Source organism: Salmo salar, chromosome ssa03, assembly GCF_905237065.1.
Source record: "Salmo salar chromosome ssa03, Ssal_v3.1, whole genome shotgun sequence".
Lineage (NCBI taxonomy): Eukaryota > Metazoa > Chordata > Actinopteri > Salmoniformes > Salmonidae > Salmo > Salmo salar.
In genome coordinates this window covers 37,590,761-37,615,683 of record NC_059444.1, presented here as the reverse complement: position 1 = coordinate 37,615,683, position 24,923 = coordinate 37,590,761, and the positions used below count along the sequence as shown (strand labels likewise).

Sequence of the window (24,923 nt, the reverse complement as noted above, 5' to 3'; positions counted from 1 at the left end):
AATATGGCAGCCGATACTGGATAAATGGTCTAGTCCCGCTTCATAACTGGGTTGATGATCTGCTGCTACTCTGTGCTGTACTCCACTCAATATTTATTTTTGGCTTAACTACACTGCTTGTAATGACTATATGCTGTCTTCTTATACATGTACCACCTAATAGGATTTTGTTTTATTTTGTGTATGTGTGAGTTAAGTTTTGTCCTCTAAATTGGCCATCTCATTCAACAGTACAATGAATGTTTGTATTGCTGTCTTTTTTAATGCTTTTTTTAAATTGGAAAATATATGTATATGTATGTATGTATATGTACATGTATATATGTGTGTATGTATATGTACATATATATGTGTGTGTGTGTGTGTGTGTATATATGTGTGTATATATATGTGTATATATATGTGTGTGTGTATATATATATATATATATATATATATATATATAAAGTAAAGTGGAAACAGCATCATAGTCAATCTCATTGTTGCATGTGCTACATTGACCAAGTGTCTCATGGTCAAAATACAACATACGGTCCTTGAGTGAAGGGGCGGGACTAGGTCTGTGTGGAAAGCGGCAGAGTGAGGAGAGAAAGATGACTCAATTAGCGGAGTAAACTATAAAAATGAACATTACACAAGGCGTATCACATTGAACAAGCAAAACCTTCAAATACCGTTATAGAAGGTAAAGTAAAAACCCATACCGGTCCGTGCGTCAATACTGGTATATAGTAAAATACGGTATACCGGCCAGACTACAGGTGACCATATGCACTCAGTTTGTTTGCCAACTCATAGAAGTAGAAGAAGAAAATGGAGATGGCCTCAATGGCACTGCCCATGCGCTCATAGGTCTATAATGGGACAGATACAATGATGTAACGTCTAAGTAAGGGATCATCAACTAGATTCAGACGCGGGCCGTTTAAAAAAAAAAAAAAAAAATGTATTGAGTGGATGGTCGGGGAGTCGGCACATGATTACAAATAATTAGTAGACAGCAAATTAACCGCAAGAAGTCCAAACGGATATAGTATTTGACTAAAACATAATTTCAAACCTTGCTTATATGATCACGTGTCTCGCTATTATGCGTGGAAATACTTGTGAACAGATTTCCTAGTTTAAAATCACTTGGAGCTGATTTCCCAGTGTTAAAAAAAAGAAATAAAAAAAATGATGTCCAACAATGAAAATGCAAAGAAAATACAATGGGGGGATAAAACCACCCCTGGGACGCCAGTTGGGGAACACAGATTTTTTTTATTTAATCTTTATTTAATCTAAGTCTATGGACTGTACTGAATGTAATAAATGGAAGCAAAGTATATGGTATAAACGGGTGAAATATGTATCTTGGAGGTGAGAGAACTTTCCCCAAAAGACATGTACAGGAATCGATCTACGTACACGTTATGACGGTGGCGAGAACGCTGCTCATTGGTTGAACCGGGACACTGTGCGCCTGACAGTTCTGCTGCAGTCTGTGGAGACTGCAGCAGAACTGTCAGGCGCACAGTGTCCCGGTCAACAGTTACGGGACTGATCGAATCGGGTGGTACCGAAGGAATTATTATCCAGCACAACAATACGGCATTTGTTTCACCATGGACTCATTCAGACGGTTTCAGGATGACGACTATAAAAACTGGATTAAAACGACCATGGGTCTGAATTGTCTTAAAACGCGACTAGGAGGGTTCCTGGAAAACGAAACCGAGACTTACCACGATCACCTCCGAAACAAAGTGAACACAGGAGGCGATGTATGTAAAACTGGATGTAACCTGAAGAAATGGACTCCCAGGCCAAAGCAGGTGATTAAAATATGTGAGTTAAAATGTAACTCGCATGATATGAGTTTCCGTCCCTACTTGTAAAATATGTTCTGCCCATGCACTGATGTCATGAGTTTCACTGCTTGAAGCCTCTCACTTAACAGGCTACAACTGTTGTTTTATGGAATTACTTTTGCGATTGTAATATCAAACAAACCTTTTGAATTCGAGAACCAAATTCTTAGTATTGCAAACCAAAATAATCATATTGAGGGCAAAACATTAAAAGTATTGAGGGGAAAAATAAATAATATCGCAAGGAAATCTTTTTTTTAAAGGCAAGAACAAGTGACTTGTAAATTAATGGATACTTTTTCTTCAGTAAGCACGTTTCCATCCACAGTTTGTATGGAGTGAAGTCATACCGTATAAAATAAATCGCACAGTTGTGATGGCAACAGGAAGTTTCCGTACAATTTTATAAATGCCGACAGATAATGTGTTTGTTCGAAAATGGTGGGATCTCTGTGTCGGTAAAATGAATTATGCGAGAAATGGCGGTGGAAACGCCTTTATGCGTAACTATTGATATAATAGCCATCCTACTGAAGTAAATTTGCAGTCACGTGATGATATGTTGTGTGGTCCTTCCACTACCACTCGGGGAAACTGCAGTTTATTAGGCTACAGATGAAAAGGTATCCTCACAGGGTGGTGAAAGTGCACGGTGATCGTGATGCGTATTTCCAATATATATATCGAGGTTTCGATTCTGGTGACTTGACGATCGATGCTTGATTTCCTTTTGACAAGTACAAATATTCTCGCGTTTATCCATATTAATCTCACTGATCAACACATGCCCCCTGATCCCTAACCCCCTGTAGACTAGTCTACCCGGGGTTGCCATGTCTGCGGTTTTCTGTAAATTGTTGTAACCCGTTGCTGCAGATGATCAAGCAGTGAGCAGACTGTTACTGAGTGAGTGGTGGGGATGGCAGGAAGGGTGTGTGTGTGTATTTAGAGTGCTGCTGCTGAGTCACGGAGACAGCAGCACGCACACGTCGTGACAACTTTTTACCAGTTGTAGGTTGGCTATTTAGATTGTCATTATGGAGACACCTATTTTACAACCCCATTTCCATAAAACCTATTAATGAGCTATAACTGATATAACTGCGACAAAGCACTGGACAACTACTTGGAAAACGACTTTAGGCTCACTAGTACGCTTTAGATAAATTCGCTCAGAGGTTGTTTAAAGTAAACTGCATTTGAAACGTCGACTTTTCTTATGGAAAACTTTATCAAGCAAAGGGTTTTACGCATGCTTATGTAGCGGGTTTCTTATGCACCACAGGAGAACCAAGAAATGAAGAGTGACACCACGGCTGTCTTTTAGGCTTTTATGTTGATCTGCAATAGTATTGTGAAAAGACAGGACAGGAACACATCAGTCTCCAATGCACCACCTGACAAGTTGTTCTTTCTCTCTGTGTTTTCTCAGACTCTCACAATCACACTCATACATAAAGCCATAATGTATAGTATAAAATAATAACCAGTCCTTAATACAAAGAATGTATAATCTTAATTCTTAGACAATAGAACCATACCTGCAATTGTATTGTGAAAAGACAGGACAGGAACACATCAGTCTCCAATGCACCACCTGACAAGTTGTTCTACACAGGAGCATGAAGAAAGGTCAAACGCATATCCTGTCTCACATCCCCAATACATTGCTAGGTGCTTTCAGTGTTGATAGTAGCAAAATACAACAACTCATGTACAAAACCACTGCAACACAAACAAGTTACAACGTAAAATCGCCTTAGAAGGCAAAAACTACATCCCCCATAATGCAACACCATCACTAGTTGGCCGCTCAGCTAGCCGTCTGCATCACAGAAAGAAAGGCATGCTAGCTAGCAACACTTTTAGCACTCTGTAAATATATTAATAACAACAATAAAACTCTGAAAGTTACGTGTTTCGATAGTCTCACATCCCCTTATAACAATATCTACAGCATTAACCTTGGGACGTTTTATTTATTTCACGTTACGGACTTCTAACAATGAGGATTCTGCAACCCGTACCTTTCTCTCTCAGTGTTTTCTCAGACTGAGGAGAGCGGGAGCTATGGGTAGTACCAGGGTGTTAGTAGGTGACGTAAGCACCCAGATAAAATAAAATACATTTAATGAAACAAAACCTGAAGATGTTAACATCATTCAGCTACTGTAGCTGCCTACCTAACATCAACAGGCATCACCAGTAGCGCAACAATTAAAATTAGAAACCAAAAGTAAAGTTCCTGGCGATCTGACTCCCCCCTTCTGTCTGAACTTGGAATATTCCTGTTCGCGGGCTTTTGGCCACTGACCCTCAACCTGATTGTTCTGTTCTGCGTTGTGTACTATTCTAATAATTTGAAGTTTGCTGGAATAACCATTTTAACTCTACTACACTTAGTTCTTGGGTCTCGAGCACTGCGTGAGTGGAAATTTGAAATTGAATTTATGGGTGCTTCTGTTATGGGAAAAAGTCCACAATAAACCTGACATTAAATGTGGAGAATGATACATTTGCATTTGTTGGCCATCATGTAGTCTATTAATTTCTATGCCATTGTAGGTTACTGTAGCCTACCGTTTGATACTATAAATACTTTTATGTATATAGTGTATGTGGACACTCCTTCAAATTAGTGGATTTGGCTATTTCAACCACACCCGTTGCATAAAATCGAGCACACAGCCATGCAATCTCCGTAGACAAACATTGGCAGGATAATGGCTTTACTGAAGAGCTCAGTGACTTTGAATGTGTTACCGTCATAGGATGCCACCTTTCCAACAAGTCAGTTCGTCACATTTCTGCTCAGCTAGAGCTGCCCCAGGTAACTGTAAGTGCTGTTATTGTGAAGTGGAAACATCTAGGAGCTACAACGGTGCTGGGAACGCGTAGTGCATAAAAATCGGTTTCAACACTTACTACAGAGTTCCAAACTGCATCTGGAAGCAACGTCAGCACAAGAACTGTTAGTCGGGAACCAGGGTTTGGCGTAAGCCAGGAGAACAATACCTGCCTGACTGCAAAGTGCCAACTGTAAAGTTTGGTGGAGGAGGAATAATGTTCTGGGGCTGTTTTTCATGGTTCGGGCTAGGACTCTTAGTTCCAATGAAGGTAAATCTTAACGCGACATTCTAGATGATTCTGTACTTCCAACTTTTTGGCAACCGTTTGGGGAAGGTCCTTTCCTGTTTCAGCATGACAATGCCCCTGTGCACAAAGCGAGGTCCATACTGAAATGGTTTGTCGATCTGTGTGGAAGAACTTGACTGGCCTTCAGAGCTCTAACCTCAACCCCATCGAACAACTTTGGGATAAATTGGAGCGCCGACTGCGAGCCAGGCCTAACCGCCCAACATCAGTGCCCGACCTCACACATGTTCTTGTGGCTGAATGGAAGCAAGTCCCCGCAGCAATGTTCCAACATCTAATGGAATGTCTTCCCAGAAGAGTGGAGGCTGTTATAGCAGCAATGGGGGCACCAACTCCATGTTAATGCCCATGATTTTGGAATGAGATGTTCAACATGATATCACTGAAGTCATTGCAAATCAATTTGTGCCACTTGTGTAGTCTACCTGGAGCTGACAAACAGATTTTAATAAATGGCCTATAACTTCAATTTGTTGTTGTAGCCTTGTGTTATTAGGCAATTGTTAATGGCCATGTTAGGCTAATTCAATTAGAAATGATCAATTGTTATCATGGTGACAGCTCTATCGCAAATGTATCATTCTCCACATTTAATGTCAGTTTCATCGTGGACTTCGGCATGTTGGCCTGTCAGGGCCTATAGGCTACCTGCATCTTGCTCAGCAAACCATGGCAAAGTTGAATTGAAATTATAAACCCAGATTTTAGTCAGTAGCCTATGCCTATTGAAATAACGAGTCAATCTCACAAACAGGCCATTTTATAACGGTTTGTAGTCTTAACATCTAACACATAATGGCACAATTGCCAGAAAATAGCCTAACATTCTCTTTTTTAAGTTCGTTCAAGTGATTATTTTTCAGAGATTTCCAGATCCTCTGTCCAACTTTCATCCCTCTAACTCTCCTGTCGGTTTTATCAAGTTATGCACATGTGCAAAAGGGATTTAATTACAATTATAAACTGAATGCTGATTGGTTGAAAGCTGTGGTATATCAGACCGTGTACCACGGTATGACAAAACATTTTTTTTACTGTTCTAAATATGTTTAACCAGTTTATAATAGCAATAAGGAACTTCAGGGGTTTGTGGTATATGGCCATTATACTACGGCTAAGGGCTGTGTCCTAAGAACAGCCCTTAGTTGTGAAATATTGGCCATGTACCTCACCTCCTCGGGCCTTATTGCTTAATCATAGCAGTCAAAACAAGTTAAATCGACATCCATTGATGGAAAATGATCTGGCGAATTTAATAAGGGCGAATTAGCCTTTCTCTTGCGACATATTCTTAAACTCACAATAATTCTTATTTTGATGGAAAACTGAAGTTTGCTTCTTAGCTTACATCGTTATAAATTCCGCAGATATTCCTTCTTAATTCGCTCTAACATTATAGAAAAGGGTTTATTGGATAAATGTGGCAACTGTTCTCCTGCTGCGAAAAAAACAAAACATTTTTGGGCTAGTTTTCAGGCATGGTAAGTAGGTTAAGGTGTCATTGGGCTAGAAATTTGAACTTGACCTGGCAACCCTGAGCCTACCCTACCCTCATAGCCTACCCACCCTGTATCTGCCAGCTGTTGGCTAGAGCATATGTGCTTAAACCAGACTAGGCACATTTGCTATTTCATTTTTGTGAAAAACTATGGGTAGAGTAGAAAATGCAATGGAAACACACTGAACTTTAGCTACCATGCAAACCGGATAACTTACTAGAAACTTGTGTGTTACTCTATAAAGTAGCTTGATTGCTAATACCAGAATTCAGGGGATACAATACACATCTAACTTATCTTCAGCTCCTAACTATGTTAGGTAGCTAAAAGGTTAAGAAGCTAGCTAGCAAGTTGATTCACACACGACTGTGGTCATTTGCTAAATGACTTAAATGTAAATGTAAATGTAAATGTCATTTGTAGGTGGCTGCAGTGCAACATGACCAAAGCCAAAACCAACTTTTTCTAAACACCTCAATCTACATATATGGCCAGTGACGATAGCTCCTTATGTACTTATCAAATTTGAAGAGCCATAGTAATAAACATATTTGTCACGTATACTCCCTCTCCGGCCTCTAGGTCATCAGGCTGCTGATTATCCCGCACACCTGTCAACGTCGTCAAGCGCACCAGCGCCTCATGACACTCACCTGGACTCCATCACCTCCTTGATTAGCTTCCCTATATCTGTCACTCCCCTTGGTTCTATCCTCAGGTGTTATCGACTCTGTTTTCACGTCGGCGCGTTGTTTGTGTTTCCTGTTTATTGTTTTGTATTTATTTATTAAAACACACTCCCTGTACTTGCTTCCCGACTCTCAGCGCACTCATTACGATAATCTTGGAGTTAGCCCTTGGCGAGACAGTTGACAAAGCTGTTATTTGACTCAATACTGTTAAAGCTGCAAGACATGGGCATTACCACAGAGAGTTTTTCTTTACTAATGTCGACTGGAAAATCAGAGGCATAAAGCCGATAACAGTGTTTAATTACAGTAGTTGATTGATTTGTCATGTCCACGCCGTCGCAATCAGTCTGCACAATTAACCATCACAAATTATTTTATTAAGGATATACCCCTTACTGTACATTTAGACCTGTGATAGACACATTGTCCTTAGAAGAATGTTCAAGAATTGTGCAATTTCCACAAAGTGTTCAACTCGTTTTCCTTGATAATGGTTTCCAACATATGATTGGCAGAACTTAACTAAAGAGCAAGAACATCTCTGTATTGTAATTGTATTTGCAGAATACCTTATTGAACATGTGGCTGGTAACAAATTGGTACTGTAAACTGGACTCAACACAGTTCAGCGACAATGGATAAGTCTGCCCTACTCATTCTCATCGGTACAGTTTGAAATGTTTAGTATTGTTGGGAACGAAGTGATGTTCCTCTTCGGCTTCTCTCAGCTACGGAGGCAGATCATCAGCCTAACTACCCGTGGAAAAGGAACAGGAATTATGCAAAAAGGTTAACATGAGTGGAAACTTAACACAGATTATCAATGTACAACTAACGATAAGTGCACTAGTCATAATTCAATAATTAAAAAAATATTTATTGTTCATGGTAACTGTATGCTCTGGTTTAGTCAATGTTGTCACAACCAACTATAAATTCATTACATTTCCTCAAGTATGGTCTTATTGTAGTTCAATTTGGTGTTATAGCACAGGTAGGGATGACAATTTAAACACTGCTGCCCTTCAGGGCCAAGAATGAGGAACACTGAACTCGTGCACACTTTGGTAGAAAGGGTGAAGAATCAGGACGCAAGCCGACCCTATACCCTTAAGCCGAAGTATGCATTCATACAATCTCCCTCTTGGGCGTAGCCCTTTACACTTGTACCCATATACTGGTTGAAAATGGCAGATATGGACATTGATAAGCACATAAATTGGGACGCAGTGGCTGTACAGTAACATACTACACATGACATCAGAGCTCAGGGCCTCCACTTCATAGCGCTGTATTGGGTTTTGACTGACAACCGTGAGGAACTTGAGCAGCACGCACGGCAAAAAAAGTTTCCCCATCCCTCCCGCTAATTGGCCAACTTCTGCAATGTTTTTGTGGGTCTGAGTGAGGGAAATGCCATAAATTACGAGGACTATGTATTTTGAAAGATGTGACGTTGAGGATTTATAATAAATACCACTTTTATGTCATACGAGCAAGCCAAACACCCGTGAATCCAAATGTACACTTCACATTTCCACATCATAAAACTCATGTCATATACAGTGTCAGTGTTTATAATCACTATGTTTGATGTACAGTTACAACATGACATGACGTCATACCCTGGGGCTGTCCTGAACACAATGAGCCTATGCTTGCTGTGTTGTGAAGGAAATTTACAGTGGACCACACATCTGAATGCACTCATGACTTCATTCCATGCGCACCAAAATTACCATCTGATTCTGTGAATTTCGTAGTGAAAGCCTAACACTGTAAGGCCATTTTTTAAAATTTAGCTAGTCATGTTGGCAATAGAACCCTACAATATTCTTGGCATGTTACTGAATGTATTTAGAGTATTTTCAGATTTTGTTATCAACAAATGCGGTAAAAAAGTACAGTAAATGTAAAATGCACGTAAAGTCTTGAATTCAGTCTTGTCAGGTGAAGCGTCATGTCCTCACCTTTAGTCTAATAATTTTCCCATAATCTCCAAACTGTTCCCTTTTAATTGCTACCATGGTTATGCTTTGCTTACCGTATTCTTATGGACACACACACACACACACACACACACACATACACATACACATACACACACACACACAGCCAGTGAGAGCCGGGCCACAAAAAAAGAAACAAATGCAAAACAAAATTGTCTATAGTACAATCACACTGTAATGAAAAGCTGCCCTTGCTCTCGAACCCAAGGCCATACAGCACTGGAGTTCATGAGAAGGGCTTGTAGTGCCTTTGTTCTTGAATAGCCACATACCACTAGAGTTATTTCAGTTACCTCAGTTACTTCAGTGCTCCATATCTTGCTCGTTGGCTATGATAGAAATGATATAACCATGCTAGCTAATTGTTTCAATACATCTTCTAAATGTGAAATTACAGGACCCAAAAGACACTTACCAAAGGGTGTTTCCCGATGTCTTCCTTGTTGTAAAGGTGACGTTATTTTGTTAAACTAGTCAGGCTCAGTGGCTACTAGCTAGCTAGTAGCCACTGAGCCTTTTCATGAAATGGAAAAGTTAAATAAATAAAGAACCAGTCAAGCTTTTTATACACTAGCTGGCTAGTTAACAGAAGACACTGTTGCCTCTCAGCATTGCCAGCATTAACATACAGTTGAAGTCGGAAGTTTACATACACTTAGGTTGGAGTCATGAAAATTCGTTTTTCAACCACTCCGCAAATTTCTTGTTAACAAACTATAGTTTTGGCAAGTCGGTTAGGACATCTACTTTGTGCATGACACAAGTAATTTTCCCCCAAAAATTTTACAGACAGATTAATTCACTTATAATTCACTGTATCACAATTCCAGTGGGTCAGAAGTTTACTTACACTAAGTTGACTGTGCCTTTAAACAGCTTGGAAAATTCCAGAAAATGATGTCATGGCTTCTGATAGGCTAATTGACATCATTTGAATCAATTGGAGGTTTACCTGTGGATGTATTTCAAGGCCTACCTTCAAACTCTTTGCTTGACATCATGGGAAAATCAAAAGAAATCAACAAGTCTGGTTCATCCTTGGGAGCAATTTCCAAATGCCTGAAGGTACCACGTTCATCTGTACAAACAATAGTATGCAAGTGTAAACACCATGGGACCACACAGCCATCATACCGCTCAGAAAGGAGACGTGTTCTGCCTCCTAGAGATGAACGTACTTTGGTGAGAAAAGTGCAAATCAATCCCAGAACAACAGCAAAGGACCTTGTGAAGATGCTGGAGGAAACAGGTACAAAAGTATCTGTATCCACAGTAAAATTAGTCCTATATCAACATAACCTGAAAGGCCGCACTGCAAGGAAAAAGCCACTGCTCCAAAACCGCCATAAAAAAGCCAGACTATGGTTTGCAACTGCACATGGGGACAAAGATGATACTTTTTGGAGAAATGTCCTCTGGTCTGATGAAACAGAAATAGAACTGTTTGGCCATAATGACCATCATTATGTTTGGAGGAAAAAGGGGGAGGCTTGCAAGCCGAAGAACACCATCCCAACCGTGAAGCACAGGGGTGGCAGCATCATGTTGTGGGGGTGCTTTGCTGCAGGAGGGACTAGTGCACTTGACAAAATAGATGGCATCATGAGGTAGGAAAATTATGTGGATATATTGAAGCAACATCTCAAGACATCAGTCAGGAATTTAAAGCTTGGGTCTTCCAAATGGGTCTTCCAAATGAACAGTGACCCCAAACATACTTCCAAAGTTGTGGCAAAATGGCTTAAGGACAACACAGTCAGGGTATTGGAGTGGCCATCACAAAGTCCTGACCTCAATCCTATAGAAAATTTGTGGGCAGAACTGAAAAAGCGTGTGCGAGTAAGGAGGCCTACAAACCTGACTCAGTTACACCAGCTCTGTCAGGAGGAATGGGCCAAAATTTACCAAATTTATTGTGGGAAGCTTGTGGAAGGCTACCCGAAACATTGACCCAAGTTAAACAATTTAAAGTTAATGCTACCAAATACTAATTGAGTGTATGTAAACTTCTGACCCGCTGGGAATGTGATGAAAGAAATAAAAGCTGAAATAAATCATTCTCTACTATTATTCTGACATTTCACATTCTTAAAATAAAGTGGTGATCCTTACTGACCTAAGACAGGGCATTTTTACTTGGATTAAATGTCAGGTATTGTGAAAAACTGAGTTTAAACGTATTTGGCTATGGTGTATGTAAACTTCCGACTTCAACTGTACCTCAGTGAGCTGTACAGGCCATCAGTTTCTTTTAAATGAGGATGAACTGTCACTCCAAAACCAGTTGACCAATAGAGACACATCATATACCTCCTCCCTCCAAACCCCGCCTACCCGGAATGAACATGCCAAAACTTTGCAAACTAAAAAAAAGGTAGTGAAGCAAAGGGCCGGATAATGTAACCAAATATAGTAAAAAATTGCAGTCAGAGGTGTTTAATCGCAATTGCGTAATCATTGAAAGTGTTTCACAGATTATATATATTTTTTATTCATTTACAATTATTTTGTTCTTACCTTTCAAAGTGATTTTCTTGCTATATTATTTATTTTGCTCTCAATACTTTTGGGTTAATGTTTGCGTTCAATATCATTATTTGTGTTTGCGATAATAATTTATTCTCGAATTCAAAAGGTTATCTTGATATTAAAAGCACAAAAGTAATTCTATAGTTGTTCCTGTGTAAGGTTCCTCCAGTGTGTAAAGTGTGTGAGCCATGGAGAGATGAGATCTGGGTGAACCATTCATCTAAAGGCGGACAGGTGTACTGGAATAACTCCAAGCCATACCTGTGGCCAACGAAGAAATGGGAGGTAGCCAAGGTAAAGTACCTACATCTGGAGTAATGCTCTGGCTGTATTTATCATAAGTGTGTTACATCCTGCCTTGGTAGTTGGTATGTCATTGTGTGTGAGTGTGTGTGTGTTTAGGTCTACATGCCCCGTGGAAATATGGACCACACCGCTGTGGACCAATTTGACATCTCAGCCTTCCTCAATCTCATGACCCACTGCAGCCACTTTGCCAAGTTTGTGAAGTCCAAAAATCTTATCACACAGGTAAACTTTCTCACACTCACAAATGTGCACATTTACCTGTGTATAAGTATGACGTTGTGTATGTGTGCAGGTGACCAACGTGAGGAACCAGGTGATGCACTCGGCTGACTTCCGGGTGGAGAAGATGGATTTAGAATCTTACCTAGGGCGAATCAAAGACCTGGGTCAGGCTCTGAAAACACACTCCACCGAATTCAGTGAGCTGGCAGAGGAGATCGAACAGGTGTGTGTGCGTGTGCTATTAAGTCCATACCTCACTTTTACATTGGGAACCTGACCGGTATCTTTGTCCCAGCTCCAGAATACAGACTTCAGTTTTATCGTGAACTGGGTTGGGAAGGAGATTGCACTTGCGGCAGATGAGGATGCAGAGGGCATACTGAAACGCCATAACTTTCTGAGTCTGGAACAACAGATACTGAAGGAAAAGTTGGAGTGTTTGTCCCAACGCTATGAAGAGGACAGAGAGACAGCCCTTACTGTAAGACACACACACAAACACACACACGTCATGTTATTCTATCCTCGTGGGGACCAAAAATGTATTTCCATTCAAAATCCTTTTTTTCTCCCTAACTTTAACCCGTAACCCTAAACCTAATTTATAACTCTAAACCTGACCCTAATTCTAACCCTAATTCTAACCCTAAGCTTAAAATAGCCTTTGTCCTCATGGGGACGTGGGAAATGTCCCCACGAGGGAGAATTGTTTTACTATCCTTGTGAGGACTTTTTGGAATTTTAGGATAGAAGAACCCACACACACACACACACACACACACACACACACACACACACACACACACACACACACACACACACACACACTGTAAGGCACCTCAAATGTGTTTGTGTGTGTGTGTGTGTGTGTACCCCCAGCTGGAGGAGTTGCAGTGTGTGAGGGTGTTTCTGGAGGGGAACAATGACCTGCAGGTGAGCCTGGCGCCACAGTGGGAGAGACTGAGAGAGGTGCAGGAAAGAGTGGACACACTCACCGTCAGAGTGGACACACTGGAGAGGAACACACGCACACACGGTGAGTGAGGAAGAGGAACATAGAGAGAGAGATGGATTCAATCCCACTCATGGTATTTGTTTTCCAGAGAGAGAGCAGGGCTGTATTCATTAGTCGAATTCCATTGCAAAAGCGCTTTGTCTGTTGCAAAAAGATTTAACGTAAACCGTTTACTCTAAGAAACAGACAAGCAAACAGAGTAAATGGAACCAAACGGGAAGGGACCTACCTTAATTTGTCCAATAGAAACACTCATTTTTCATTTGGAGGTAACGGTTTCCATTGCAAAAAGTTTTGTAACAGACTAAACATTTTGCAACGGAATCTGAGTGAGTGAGTGAGGAATCCAGCCCTACTCAGAGAGAGAGACTTGAGGGTTAAAATTACTTAAAATATTCACATTTTTATCTAACCTTTATTTAAACTAGGCAGTTAAGAACAAATTGTTATTTACAATGACGGCCTACCCCGGCCAAACCCTAACCCGACGACGCTGGGCAATTGTGTGTCGCCCTATGGGACTCCCAATCCCATCCGGTTGTGATACAGCCTGGAATCGAACCAGGGTCTGTAGTGACGCCTCTAGCACTGAGATGCAGTGCCTTAGACTGCAATTTAATCTAGTGTACAACTTTAAGTGTTCACCTTATTTACATAATTTCACAGACAGAAAATATTGACCTATGGCAGCTGTGTGTTTTTCAGATCCTGAATTCAGTACTGACATCCTCAGATATAAGAACCATCTGTATGAGGAGGCCAGGAGGCAAGGGTGGTCTGAGCCTGTCTTCTCAGAGATAAAGGAAGCCCTCGGTAGGTCAGAACCTTAACCCTAGCCCTGGGCCCTGGAGTTCTTCCTTAGGATGCCCAAAATGTAGCCCATAACGGTCATCCAGACTATCCTGGCTAGGTTACATGGTCAGGAAAAACTCCTGGCCCTTATCCATATCTGTGGTGTAAAGAAGATGTCTTATGGTGGGTTATGCTGGGTTGTTTTCTGATATTATATGTAATAGCTTTATAATATCAGAAAACAGCTCTATAAAAATGTGTTGATTGTAAAGTAATATGTTGTGTATAAATGATTTGTTATTATGTGAAAACGTTGGAGAAGCATGCAGCTGTGTCTCTGTGAAGACTGACCCTCTGGCTTCTCTCAAAATGGGTTTGTCCAGGTTACAGGGGTTGTGTGAAGGTGAGAGGTCAGACATTTGAAGGTGTTCAGGTGTGCCCAAAGTTGAAGACAGCGCACCAGGAAGTGGCTAAACTGGCCCTGAGCCAGCTAGCCAAGGACAGTGCTAGCCCGAGTGAGCTAACCAATGACACAGAGGAGGGAGAGGCATCCAGTAGCCAGACGGACCAACCACAAAGCCTCTCATGCACAGGTGCTGTATTCCTCAGCCAATGAAATGTATGGTATGGGTTAAAATATTGTATCAATGGTATCTGTTAAAATCTAATATCATCATGTTTTGTTTCTCAAATGACCAATAGTCCTACATCGGTATCAGTGTCTGATTGATGAATCTCTACCATGTAACTCTGTCTTTAGGCCCTGTGTTCTTTGGTAGTGTCACTGTGGTCCTTAAAACTGACATCACCTCTGGAGAGGGGCATTCTGGGAAGACAGAGGCTGTTCAGTCTGCCTACAAGAAACTAGCTCTCCTGTTGGATTTACCAGAATCAGGTTAAAGACCCCTACAGTACAGTAATGTACATCTACCTTTACTGTTTTCACTTATGTCCATTAAAATGCTTGTTGTCATGGAAACTCTTCTCTTGTACCTCAGCTTCCTCCTATAAGGATGTGGTCCTGGAGCACTGTCAGACGCGGGATGTCCCACCCCCAGAGGAGGCCGTCCAATCTGATGCAGAGGGGAAGAGCTACCAATGCACTCTTCAATTCACTGGACCAATCACCTTCTATGTCCCAGGTAACACCACATTCAGTAGGCCATATGGATACTTTACAATGTTATGTTTCATGGTGTATTGAATGTAAATATATTGTGTGTATGTCAAATGTATATAGACATATACTGTAAGTATTGTATAATGTTTAAAATATGGTTTCTGGTTTACTCCAGAGGGTTCCAGCAAAAAGAAACAGGCATATCAGCAGGCAGCTAAAGTGGCCCTCCAGCGGCTGTCCAGAGTCCTCGGCAGTAAGGAAGTGGTGGGAGGGAACTACGTGAGCACCCTGAAAGAGCTGCTGGAGGCTCAGACCCCACAACTGGACAAGCCTGCGTATGACGTCACAGACAGAGGAAGGGGAGCGGGGGAGGTCACTGAGAGAGGAGGGGGAGTGGAGGAGAGTCGTGGGGTGACAAGTGGGGGGGGGATAGGGAAGAAGGAGAAAGGAGTGGGGTCAAGCGAAGGTGAGGGCTGCCCTCACCTCCCACCAGCTCCCATGATACCTAGCGTGCAGCCCCCCCGAGAGTCAGGTGGTCCCAGTGTCACTCATGGAAACCTTAGTTACTATGGACCCCATGGCTACCACAGTCACCATGGTTGCCATGCATACAGTTCCCATAAATAGCACAATTACCATGGAGACCCAGGGGGGGAGGGGCCTCAGAGTCAGACCCCCACCAAGCCACGCCCACCCTCCCAGAGGAGAGCAGCGTCTCTTCAGGTACACAGAATCGCATTAAAACACAGATTTATTGTCAAGTTCATATTAACAGACAACTTTGTACCTAGAAGAAGAAACAACAACAAAAAATAAGACAACAGTCAACACTGTTGAAAGAACACACTTTAAAGAGGTGTGACATTTAAGTCAATGAAAACAAGAACGTATGAAAAAAGGTGAGGTCCTTTTATCTGTCCTCCATTTTTCAGATGGCCAGGGGTTCGTTATGTGTGTGGCGGTACGTGTGCAGAAGGACCTCGCCCCACAGGAGGCCTCCACTCGAGAGGAGGCGCTACAGGCAGCCTACTGCAGTCTGCTCCAGGCCCTGTCCCTGGATCCGCCACCTACAGCAGGTACACTACACTTTAGATATGGGGGGACAACTTCATCCTACTTAATTGGTTAGTGGGTGTTGTTGTGACTCAGCCTGAACTCAGTGCTGCCCTTGCAGGTGGTGAGAAGCAGAGTGTTCTGGAGTTCTTCAGACGGGCAAAGTGTGGCCCCCCAGTGGAGGACTGTGTAACAACAATGGAGAGAAAGCACAGATGCACTCTAAGAATCGTAGGCGAGCTCACCTTCCACAGCACAGGTTACTTTTTTTATACACAAATGTCATTACAATGGCACATCTGATGAGATGTAAACATTGGTTATAAAGGGTAATTGCAGTTTTTCCAGGACATGACATGATCGATGTCTCACAATCACCTGTAACCCCCTCACCCCTCTCTCTCTCTCTCTAAGAGGCGGCCCCCAAAAAGCAGCAGGCAGAGCATTGTGCAGCTAAGGAGGCCCTGAGGCGTCTGAATGGGGTCCTGAGTGGGGTTTTGGGCGGAGACATCGGCGGAGCGGGTCCGAACTACAAGGGTAAACTCCAGGAGTTGCTGGCCAAGCATGGAGGAGGAGCCAAGCCAGAGTACAAGAATACTGAGGCTAACAAGATCAGAACCGGAGCCGGTTAGTCTGGACCTCTTTCTATCTCCCCACAGCTGCAGGTCAGGTGATGGGGAACTGCTGCTGCTGCCTCTGCTGTGGTCAGAGGCTAAAAAGTAACACAGCACTTATTCCATTACTAATACATTGTCTTCTCTCTGTGTCTTTCTCTATGTCTGTGTCTGTCGCTCTCTCTCCTGACTTCTATCTATCTCTTGCTCTCTCTCTCCCCACAGCTGCAAGTCAGATGACCGGGGAAGCTGCTGCTGTTGGCGCTACTCTACAGGGTGACAAGTTGTCAGTTAGTGATGCAGTTACCATGGAGACAACACCTGAAGATTCCGGCCCGCCTCCGCCTAAGAGATCTGCAGGGGGAGAGATGGAAGGTGACTGTCCTCTCTTTGTTACTCTGCTCAAAGAACCGGAAAATGTCATTTTTCAAGGAAAAGAATCAGAACCTGGAACGAAACTGATCTATACTGTTCCGGAACAGAACCGTTATTTTGAAAGCAACTGTAACGTTATTTTATATTCCAGACCAAAAAAATGTTCAGTCCCACAAAGAAAGCAACAAAGCACCTATGCAAAGCACTCCCTCTGTCATTCAGAAACTTCTTCCAGTGTCTGCCTGCCAGCTGAACATCTTTGTGTGTGTGTGTGTGTGTGTGTGTGTGTGTGTGTGTGTGTGTGTGTGTGTGTGTGTGTGTGTGTGTGTGTGTGTGTGTGTGTGTGTGTGTGTGTGTGTGTGTGTGTGTGTGTGTGTGTGTGTGTAGGCTACCTGCCCTTCCCCCTCCGAAGAATAGCTGTAGCTTACTGACATTACAAGCATGATGGAGAGAGAGATTTTGAATTAGAGAAGAATGGATTAACTTTTTGGGGAGTCTATAGTTATCACATTTCACGTTGTATTTATTAACTACAAAAATACACATTTTTTATTCTGGTGACGGTCTGCACACACAAGCATGTCAGCTAGCTATCTCTGGTCTAACGTTAAGCCAACTCTGAAGTTAAAGAACATTCAAAGTTCCTCCATAGAAACCGCTTCTCCGTAGGTGTAATACCGTGGGCCTAATTCAGATAATGCCTGTTATATCAAGATGCCCAGCGCTTCAAGGCAAGCCTCCTCCTCCACCCTCACCCGCTCTCTCCCCACTCACGAAATGTCAGTTGCATCTCACGGCCCTACACTTGTCTTTCCATCACACACGTAAACAACTCACTGAACAATAGCTCGCCCGCTCCATAGCAAGCTGCTCTATCCGCACTGCATGATTGGTGGTAATTTAATGTCGAGCTAAATGTAAAAAAGTTTAAAAAGGAACCGACAGGAACGATATTAACCAGTACTTTTTTGGGGTCCGAACCAGTTCAGAACTTTATTTATCTGGTCGGAACAGTGGGACGGAACAAAAAAAAATGGTGGTTCAAAATGAAACGATTGGAAAATAATTTAGGTTCCTACCACTGGACCGACCCTCTTTCTGAATGATTCTAAGCCTCAATTTCAGTCAATTAGCAGTAATCTTTTATTCAGTACCTTTTACTTAGCGCGTGTGTGTGTGTGTGTGTTTCAGAAATCCGGCGGTGTCTGGCACTGTGGAGTCTGCAGCCCCCGTGTGTGGTGTGTGAGGATGTGTCTGTGGAGCAGTTGTGTGAGTGGATGGTGGAGGTTCGACTAGACCGCCACGCCTTCCGGAACCAGACCCTGTTTAGCTCTAAGAAAGAGGCTATCCGCTGGGCCTGCCACAGTCTGGGTACAGCAGGGGATATCTGCCAGCCTGGCACCGGTGAGCAATCAATCAGTCATTCAATCAATTAATCAGCCAGAGCTGAGCCACAGATCGTTATTAAAAAAAATGTTTTAAACACCACTCCTCAATACATGGTTACACTACATAATACCTATCTCACCATCCTCCTCTCCTGTCTTCACACTCCTTCTCGTTCTTCCTCTCCTCCCGTCTCTCTCTCCTCTCTGTAGATGAGAATAAGTCCACGGCGATGGTAAAGACTTTTTTTCTGCAGCGGTCGTTCCCGTTGCCTGTGGAGGAAGTAGCAGAACCAGAGAAGGGAAGGTTCTGCTGCAATCTCAAAGACATCACCTGTGTCTTCACTTACCGTGGAGAGGGTATATAAGACCACGATTAGCTGGAATGGATTTATTTATCATATACCGTGCATTCGGAAAGTATTCAGACCCCTTCCTTTTTTCCAACATTTTGTTACGTTACAGCCTTATTCTAAAAAGGATTAAATAAAAATAAATCCTCAATCTCCACACAATACCCCATAATGATGAAGCTAAAACAGGCTTTTAGACATGTTTGCTAATTTATTAAAAATAAAAAAAACAGAAATACCTTATTTACATAAGTATTCAGACCCTTTGCTATGAGACTCGAAATTGAGCTCAGGTGCATCCTGTTTCCATTGATCATCCTTGAGATGTTTCTACAACTTGATTGTAGTCCACCTGTGGTAAATTCAATTGATTGGACATAATTTGGAACACCTGTCTATATAAGGTCCCACAGTTGACAGTGCATGTCAGAGCAAAAACCAGGTCATGAGGTCGAAGGAATTGTCCGTAGAGCTCCGAAACCGTATTGTGTCGAGTCACAGATCTGGGGAAGGGTACCAAAAAAAATTACTGCAGCATTGAAGTTCCCCAGGAACACAGTGGACTCCATCATTCTTAAATGGCAGAAGTTTGGAACCACCAAGACTCTTCCTTGAGCTGGCTGCCCGGCCAAACTGAGCAATCGGGGGAGAAGGGCCTTGGTCAGGGAAGTGACCAAGAACCCGATGGTCACTCTGACAGAGCTCCAGAGTTCCTCTGTGGAGATGAGAGAACCTTCCAGAAGGACAACCATCTCTGCAGCACCACCAATCAGACCTTTATGGTAGAGTGGCCAGATGGAAGCCACTCCTCAGTAAAAGTCACATGACAGCCCACTTGGAGTTTGCCAAAAGGCACCAAAAGGACTCTCAGACCATGAGAAACAAGATTCTCTGGTCTGATGAAACCAAGATTGAAGTCTTTGTCCTGAATGCCAAGCGTCATGTCTGGAGGAAACCTGGCACCATCCCTTTGGTGAAGCATGGAGGTGGCAGCATCATGCTGTAGGGATGTTTTTCAGCGGCAGGGACTGGGAGACCAGTCAGGATCGAGGGAAAGATAAACGGAGCAAAGTACAGAGAGATCCTTGATGAAAACCTTCTCCAGAGCGCTCAGGACATCAGACTGAGGTGAAGGTTCACCTTCCAACAGGACAATGACCCTAAGCACACAGCCAAGACAACGCAGGAGTGGCTTCTGTACAAGTCTCTGTATGTCTTTGAGTGGCCCAGCCAGAGCCCGGACTTGAACCCGATCTAACATCTCTGGAGAAACGTGAAAATAGCTGTGCAGTGACGCTCCCATCCAACCTGACAGAGCTTGAGAGGATCTGCGGAGAAGAATGGGAGATTCTCCCAAAATACAGGTGGGCCAAGAAGACTCAAGGTGCTTTAAAGTACTGAGTAAAGGTTCTGAATACTTATGTAAATGTGATATTTCAATTTTTTTTATTTTATACATTTTCAAACATTTCTAAAAACCTGTTTTTGCTTTGTCATTATGGGGTATTGTGGGTAGATTGATGAGGGGGGAAAAAACTATTCAATCCATTTTAGAATAAGGCTGTAACGTAACAACGTGGGGAAAAAATCAAGGGGTCTGAAAACATTCCGATTGCACTGTATGAGAGCGTAGTGCAGGATAATGTTAGTAAATGAATGTACTGAATGAACTATCACATTGCTAAAGGCAGATTTGATTGACAGGTTCCAGTGAGGCTGCAGCATGTCAGTCGGCCTACCAGAGGGCGCTGTCTCGTCTTGCTCCTTTCATTGGCTACTGTGGTCCTGTGGCCCCACCCAGCAGCACTGAGGATGCGAAGCGAAGGCTCAGCACTCTGTTGAAGGGGACAGCCCTTACATCTGCGAACTCCGCCCTTTCAGAAACTCAGTACAGAATCTCTGCCCAGCTTAGGTTCTCGGGGTAAAGACTGATAACAATCTATATAACTTTAATTTCTAAATATCAATGAATTTAATGTTTAATGAATAGTCCCTCAGTGTTTTTCTTTTTTATATGTTGAAAATGTGTATTTTGAGTGAACTCTCCCTTTACCACACAATTATATAATGGACTTGTTTGTAGTGAGTAGTAGTAACTGCCTGATGGCGGTGCATGATTGTGATCGGATTGGCAGGTACAGCATGGAGACTGAAGGACAGGACAGTAAGAAAGCTACCAGAGCCCAACTCAGCCAGCGCTTACTGGGCCTACTAGGGGAGGATGAGATGGGTCAGTACCACACGCACGCACGCACGCACGCACGCACGCACGCTAGCGTTGATATTGTGAATCCCTCCACAGACTCCACAGCCTCGGTGAGGAACGTTCTAGATGAGTGGTTTGCGAAGAGAGGTCTGGAGAAACCTGGATTTGAGTACACTAATGACAAGTTTGGGACAAAAGTCACCTTCTCTGCCCCTCTCATCTGCTCCTACAAAGGTAGGCTTCTGACACACACATTTACGTTTCAGTGATTTAGCAGATGCTCTTATCCAGAGTGACTTACAGTAGTAAATGCATATATTTTCATACTGGTCCCCTGTAGGGGGCACACACACTCTCGCTCTCAGGCTATTTTCTGATTGGCTGTTCTCTCTGTCCTTCTGAAGAGTGGCAAGCCAGCCGGGAGAAAGCTAAGAAGAAATTAATCGATGAACTGCAGAGGCGGGTCAAATACCTTTGTGATGGAAGCACCAACTGAGGGCCCACTGATCTATCATAAAAGATCGTTTACTTACCCTTGGCTCCTGCATGAAATGACAAAATGTCCTCTATTTCCCAGTCTGGATATCTCTCTTCCAAGTGTTCCCTCTTTCTTTTCCTCTGTGTTTCATCAGTGCTAGTGGTGTTGGTGACAGATGTGTCTGTCTGTAATAGTATGGCTTTAATACTCTATAATTCACTCTTTGCATGCACTGTTTTTACCACCGGTTATGGTCCTGATATGAAATGATCCAACATTTAGCAGCTCTTTTAGTTTTTATACTGTCTAGTAACATAATGAATGCACTTGTGTGCAACCCAGTTGTAGTACTTTTTACTCTGGAATAATTACCTAAGTATTTTAACACTAAATGAAAAGGCTCCTCTCTGATAATAAAAAATACCATCCACTACTTTGAATGATGTACTTGTCTGTCTCATCTGTCTCTGAAATTACTGGTCTTACTGGTGTGAACAGGGGGTAATGGGGAACACTGGTGTAATCGTTCAGCTGTCACTGGTCAAAGTATTTTGTATGGTTGACTGAGTGTGAGTAATGTCGGGAGAATTATATGGAATCCTGGAGTGGGTTGGTTGAAGCATTATACACCAGCATGTTGAGGTTTCAGCCTGAATGTAAGTACTCTAAAGTCATTGGTCTCAACATCTTATGAAGAGAGTCTGACCACTTGTCAATAAACATTTTTAAAAAATGGCATCACTTCATCTTTGTTACCTTTCCGTCTTAACTTTACATTGCCTAAATCATTTTTGACTCATGTTCATAGTCATGATAGTCGATGCCAACTTCCTTTTCAGCTGAAACAGTCATCTAATACTTTACCCAGTGGACACCAGAGCTCCTCGTAACCACACTATCACAGGATACATTGGTGTGCGTGTTGAATGAGGGTATAGAGCCAGAAACCACTTCCAAACCCATTGCATGGCCAGACAGACAGTCTCTGTTTATTTATTTATTTAAAAAAATTGATTTCACCTTTATTTAACCAGGTAGGCAAGTTGAGAACAAGTTCTCATTTACAACTGCAACCTGGCCAAGATAAAGCAAAGCAGTGTGACACAGACAACACAGAGTTACACATGGAGCAAACAAACAAGCCAATAACACAATAAACAAGTCAATGATACAGTAGAAAAAAAGAAAGTCTATATACAGTGTGTGCAAAAGGCATGAGGAGGTAGGCAATAAATAGGCCATAGGAGCAAATAATTACAATTTAGCAGATTAACACTGGAGTGATAAATGAGCATATGATGTGCATGTAGAGATACTGGTGTGCAAAAAGAGCAGAAAAGTCAATAAAATAAAAACAGTATGGGGATGAGGTAGGTAGATTGGGTGGGCAATGTACAGATGGGCTATGAACAGCTGCAGCGATCGGTTAGTTGCTCAGATAGCTGATGTTTAAAGTTGGTAAGGGAAATAAATGTCTCCAACTTCAGCGATTTTTGCAATTCGTTCCAGTCACTGGCAGCAGAGAACTGGAATGAAAGGCGGCCAAATGAGGTGTTGGCTTTGGGGATGATCAGTGAGATATACCTGCTGGAACGTGTGCTACGGGTGGGTGTTGTTATCGTGACCAGTGAACTGAGATAAGGTGGAGTTTTACCAAGCATAGTCTTATAGATGACCTGGAGCCAGTGGGTCTGGCGACGAATATGTAGCGAGGGCCAGCCGACTAGCGCATACAGGTCGCAGTGGTGGGTGGTATAAGGTGATTTGGTAACAAAACGGATGGCACTGTGATAGACTGCATCCAGTTTGCTGAGTAGAGTATTGGAAGCTATTTTGTAGATGACATCGCCGAAGTCGAGGATCGGTAGGATAGTCAGTTTTACTAGGGTAAGTTTGGCGGCGTGAGTGAAGGAGGCTTTGTTGCGAAATAGAAAGCCGATTCTAGATTTGATTTTGGATTGGAGATGTTTAATATGAGTCTGGAAGGAGAGTTTACAGTCTAGCCAGACACCTAGGTATTTGTAGTGGTCCACATATTCTAGGTCGGAACCGTCCAGGGTGGTGATGCTAGTCGGGCGGGCAGCGAACGGTTGAAAAGCATGCATTTGGTTTTACTAGTGTTTAAGAGCAGTTGGAGGCCACGGAAGGAGTGTTGTATGGCATTAAAGCTCGTTTGGAGGTTAGTTAGCACTGTGTCCAAGGAAGGGCCAGAAGTATACAGAATGGTGTCGTCTGCGTAGAAGTGGATCAGGAAATCGTCCGCAGCAAGAGCGACATCATTGATATATACAGAGAAAAGAGTCGGCCCGAGAATTGAACCCTGTGGTACCCCCATAGATACTGCCAGAGGTCCGGACAACATGCCCTCCGATTTGACACACTGAACTCTGTCTGCAAAGTAGTTGGTGAACCAGGCGAGGCAGTCGTTAGAAAAACCAAGGCTATTGAGTCTGCCGATAAGAATACGGTGATTGACAGAGTCGAAAGCCTTGGCCAGGTCGATGAAGACGGCTGCACAGTACTGTCTTTTATCGATGGCGGTTATGATATCAATTAGTACCTTGAGCGTGGCTGAGGTGCACCCGTGACCGGCACGGAAACCGGATTGCACAGCGGAGAAGGTACGGTGGGATTCAAAATGGTCAGTGATCTGTTTATTAACTTGGCTTTCGAAGACTTTGGATAGGCAGGGCAGGATGGAAATAGGTCTGTAACAGTTTGGGTCTAGGGTGTCACCCCCTTTGAAGAGGGGGAAGACCGCGGCAGCTTTCCAATCTTTAGGGATCTCGGACGATACGAAAGAGAGGTTGAACAGACTGGTAATAGGATCTGTACCACATCCTGAAATAAATAACTCTGCAGCAAGAGTTGTTTCTGTCTCTCTCCCTGTAGCTCTGGTACCTGTATGTTGGTGTTTGATTTGCCTCATCCCAATTTAGACACTCCTAGACAGGAGGCCAGTGGAGTCAGGCGTCAGGAATACTATTCTGCTAGGCTGCTATTTATTGTTATTTCTGCACCAGCACCTTATAATGTGACTGTCTATTACACATACCATCTGATGCCAGGCCGGCGGTGTTACTGCACTCTGACCTGGGTTTGTTGACGTCCTGTTCAGGCTGACAGTCCGTTTCCCATGAGATGCAGGCAGTTAAGGCACACAGAGTGAAACAGGGAGAGGGAGAGAGGGAAGGGTGCGATAGGAGTGTGTGTGTGTGGGGATGAAGTGAAGTGGATATATATTATGTGTCTGGTGGTAGATG

The 24,923-nt window shown here is 42.8% G+C and overlaps 1 protein-coding gene across 3 annotated transcripts; it reads left to right on the top strand.

Annotated features, from left to right (window-relative positions):
* Positions 1 to 1,467: 1,467 nt before the first annotated feature.
* On the top strand, positions 1,468 to 22,100 carry si:ch211-91p5.3 (uncharacterized). Of its 3 annotated transcripts, none has more exons than XM_014191521.2 (13): positions 1,468 to 1,817; positions 11,898 to 12,032; positions 12,141 to 12,269; positions 12,340 to 12,492; positions 12,565 to 12,750; positions 13,149 to 13,305; positions 13,990 to 14,097; positions 14,460 to 14,669; positions 14,837 to 14,971; positions 15,075 to 15,218; positions 15,372 to 15,919; positions 16,129 to 16,272; positions 16,371 to 16,442. In XM_014191521.2, the coding sequence occupies exons 1-11, from the start codon at positions 1,608 to 1,610 to the stop codon at positions 15,821 to 15,823; spliced, it is 2,019 nt and encodes a 672-aa protein (XP_014046996.2). In that variant the 5' UTR covers positions 1,468 to 1,607; the 3' UTR covers positions 15,824 to 15,919; positions 16,129 to 16,272; positions 16,371 to 16,442. The 3 variants fall into 3 exon arrangements, with proteins under 3 accessions (XP_014046996.2, XP_014047000.2, XP_045570768.1); XM_014191525.2 differs by having other exon boundaries at positions 1,468 to 1,830; XM_045714812.1 differs by lacking the exons at positions 1,468 to 1,817; positions 11,898 to 12,032; positions 12,141 to 12,269; ... (5 more) ...; positions 14,837 to 14,971; positions 15,075 to 15,218 and adding exons at positions 16,664 to 16,876; positions 17,089 to 17,238; positions 18,430 to 18,642; ... (3 more) ...; positions 21,279 to 21,416; positions 21,587 to 22,100 and having other exon boundaries at positions 15,625 to 15,919; positions 16,371 to 16,508.
* The last annotated feature ends 2,823 nt before the right edge of the window (positions 22,101 to 24,923 follow it).

Bases quoted from the DNA above. Each gene is read 5' to 3' on its own strand.
- si:ch211-91p5.3 (XM_014191521.2), top strand. From the start codon at position 1,608: ATGGACTCATTCAGACGGTTTCAGGATGACGACTATAAAAACTGGATT. The intron at 12,270-12,339 runs GTAAACTTTCTC...GTATGTGTGCAG, and splicing joins CCAAAAATCTTATCACACAG to GTGACCAACGTGAGGAACCA. The intron at 15,219-15,371 runs GTAACACCACAT...GGTTTACTCCAG, and splicing joins AATCACCTTCTATGTCCCAG to AGGGTTCCAGCAAAAAGAAA.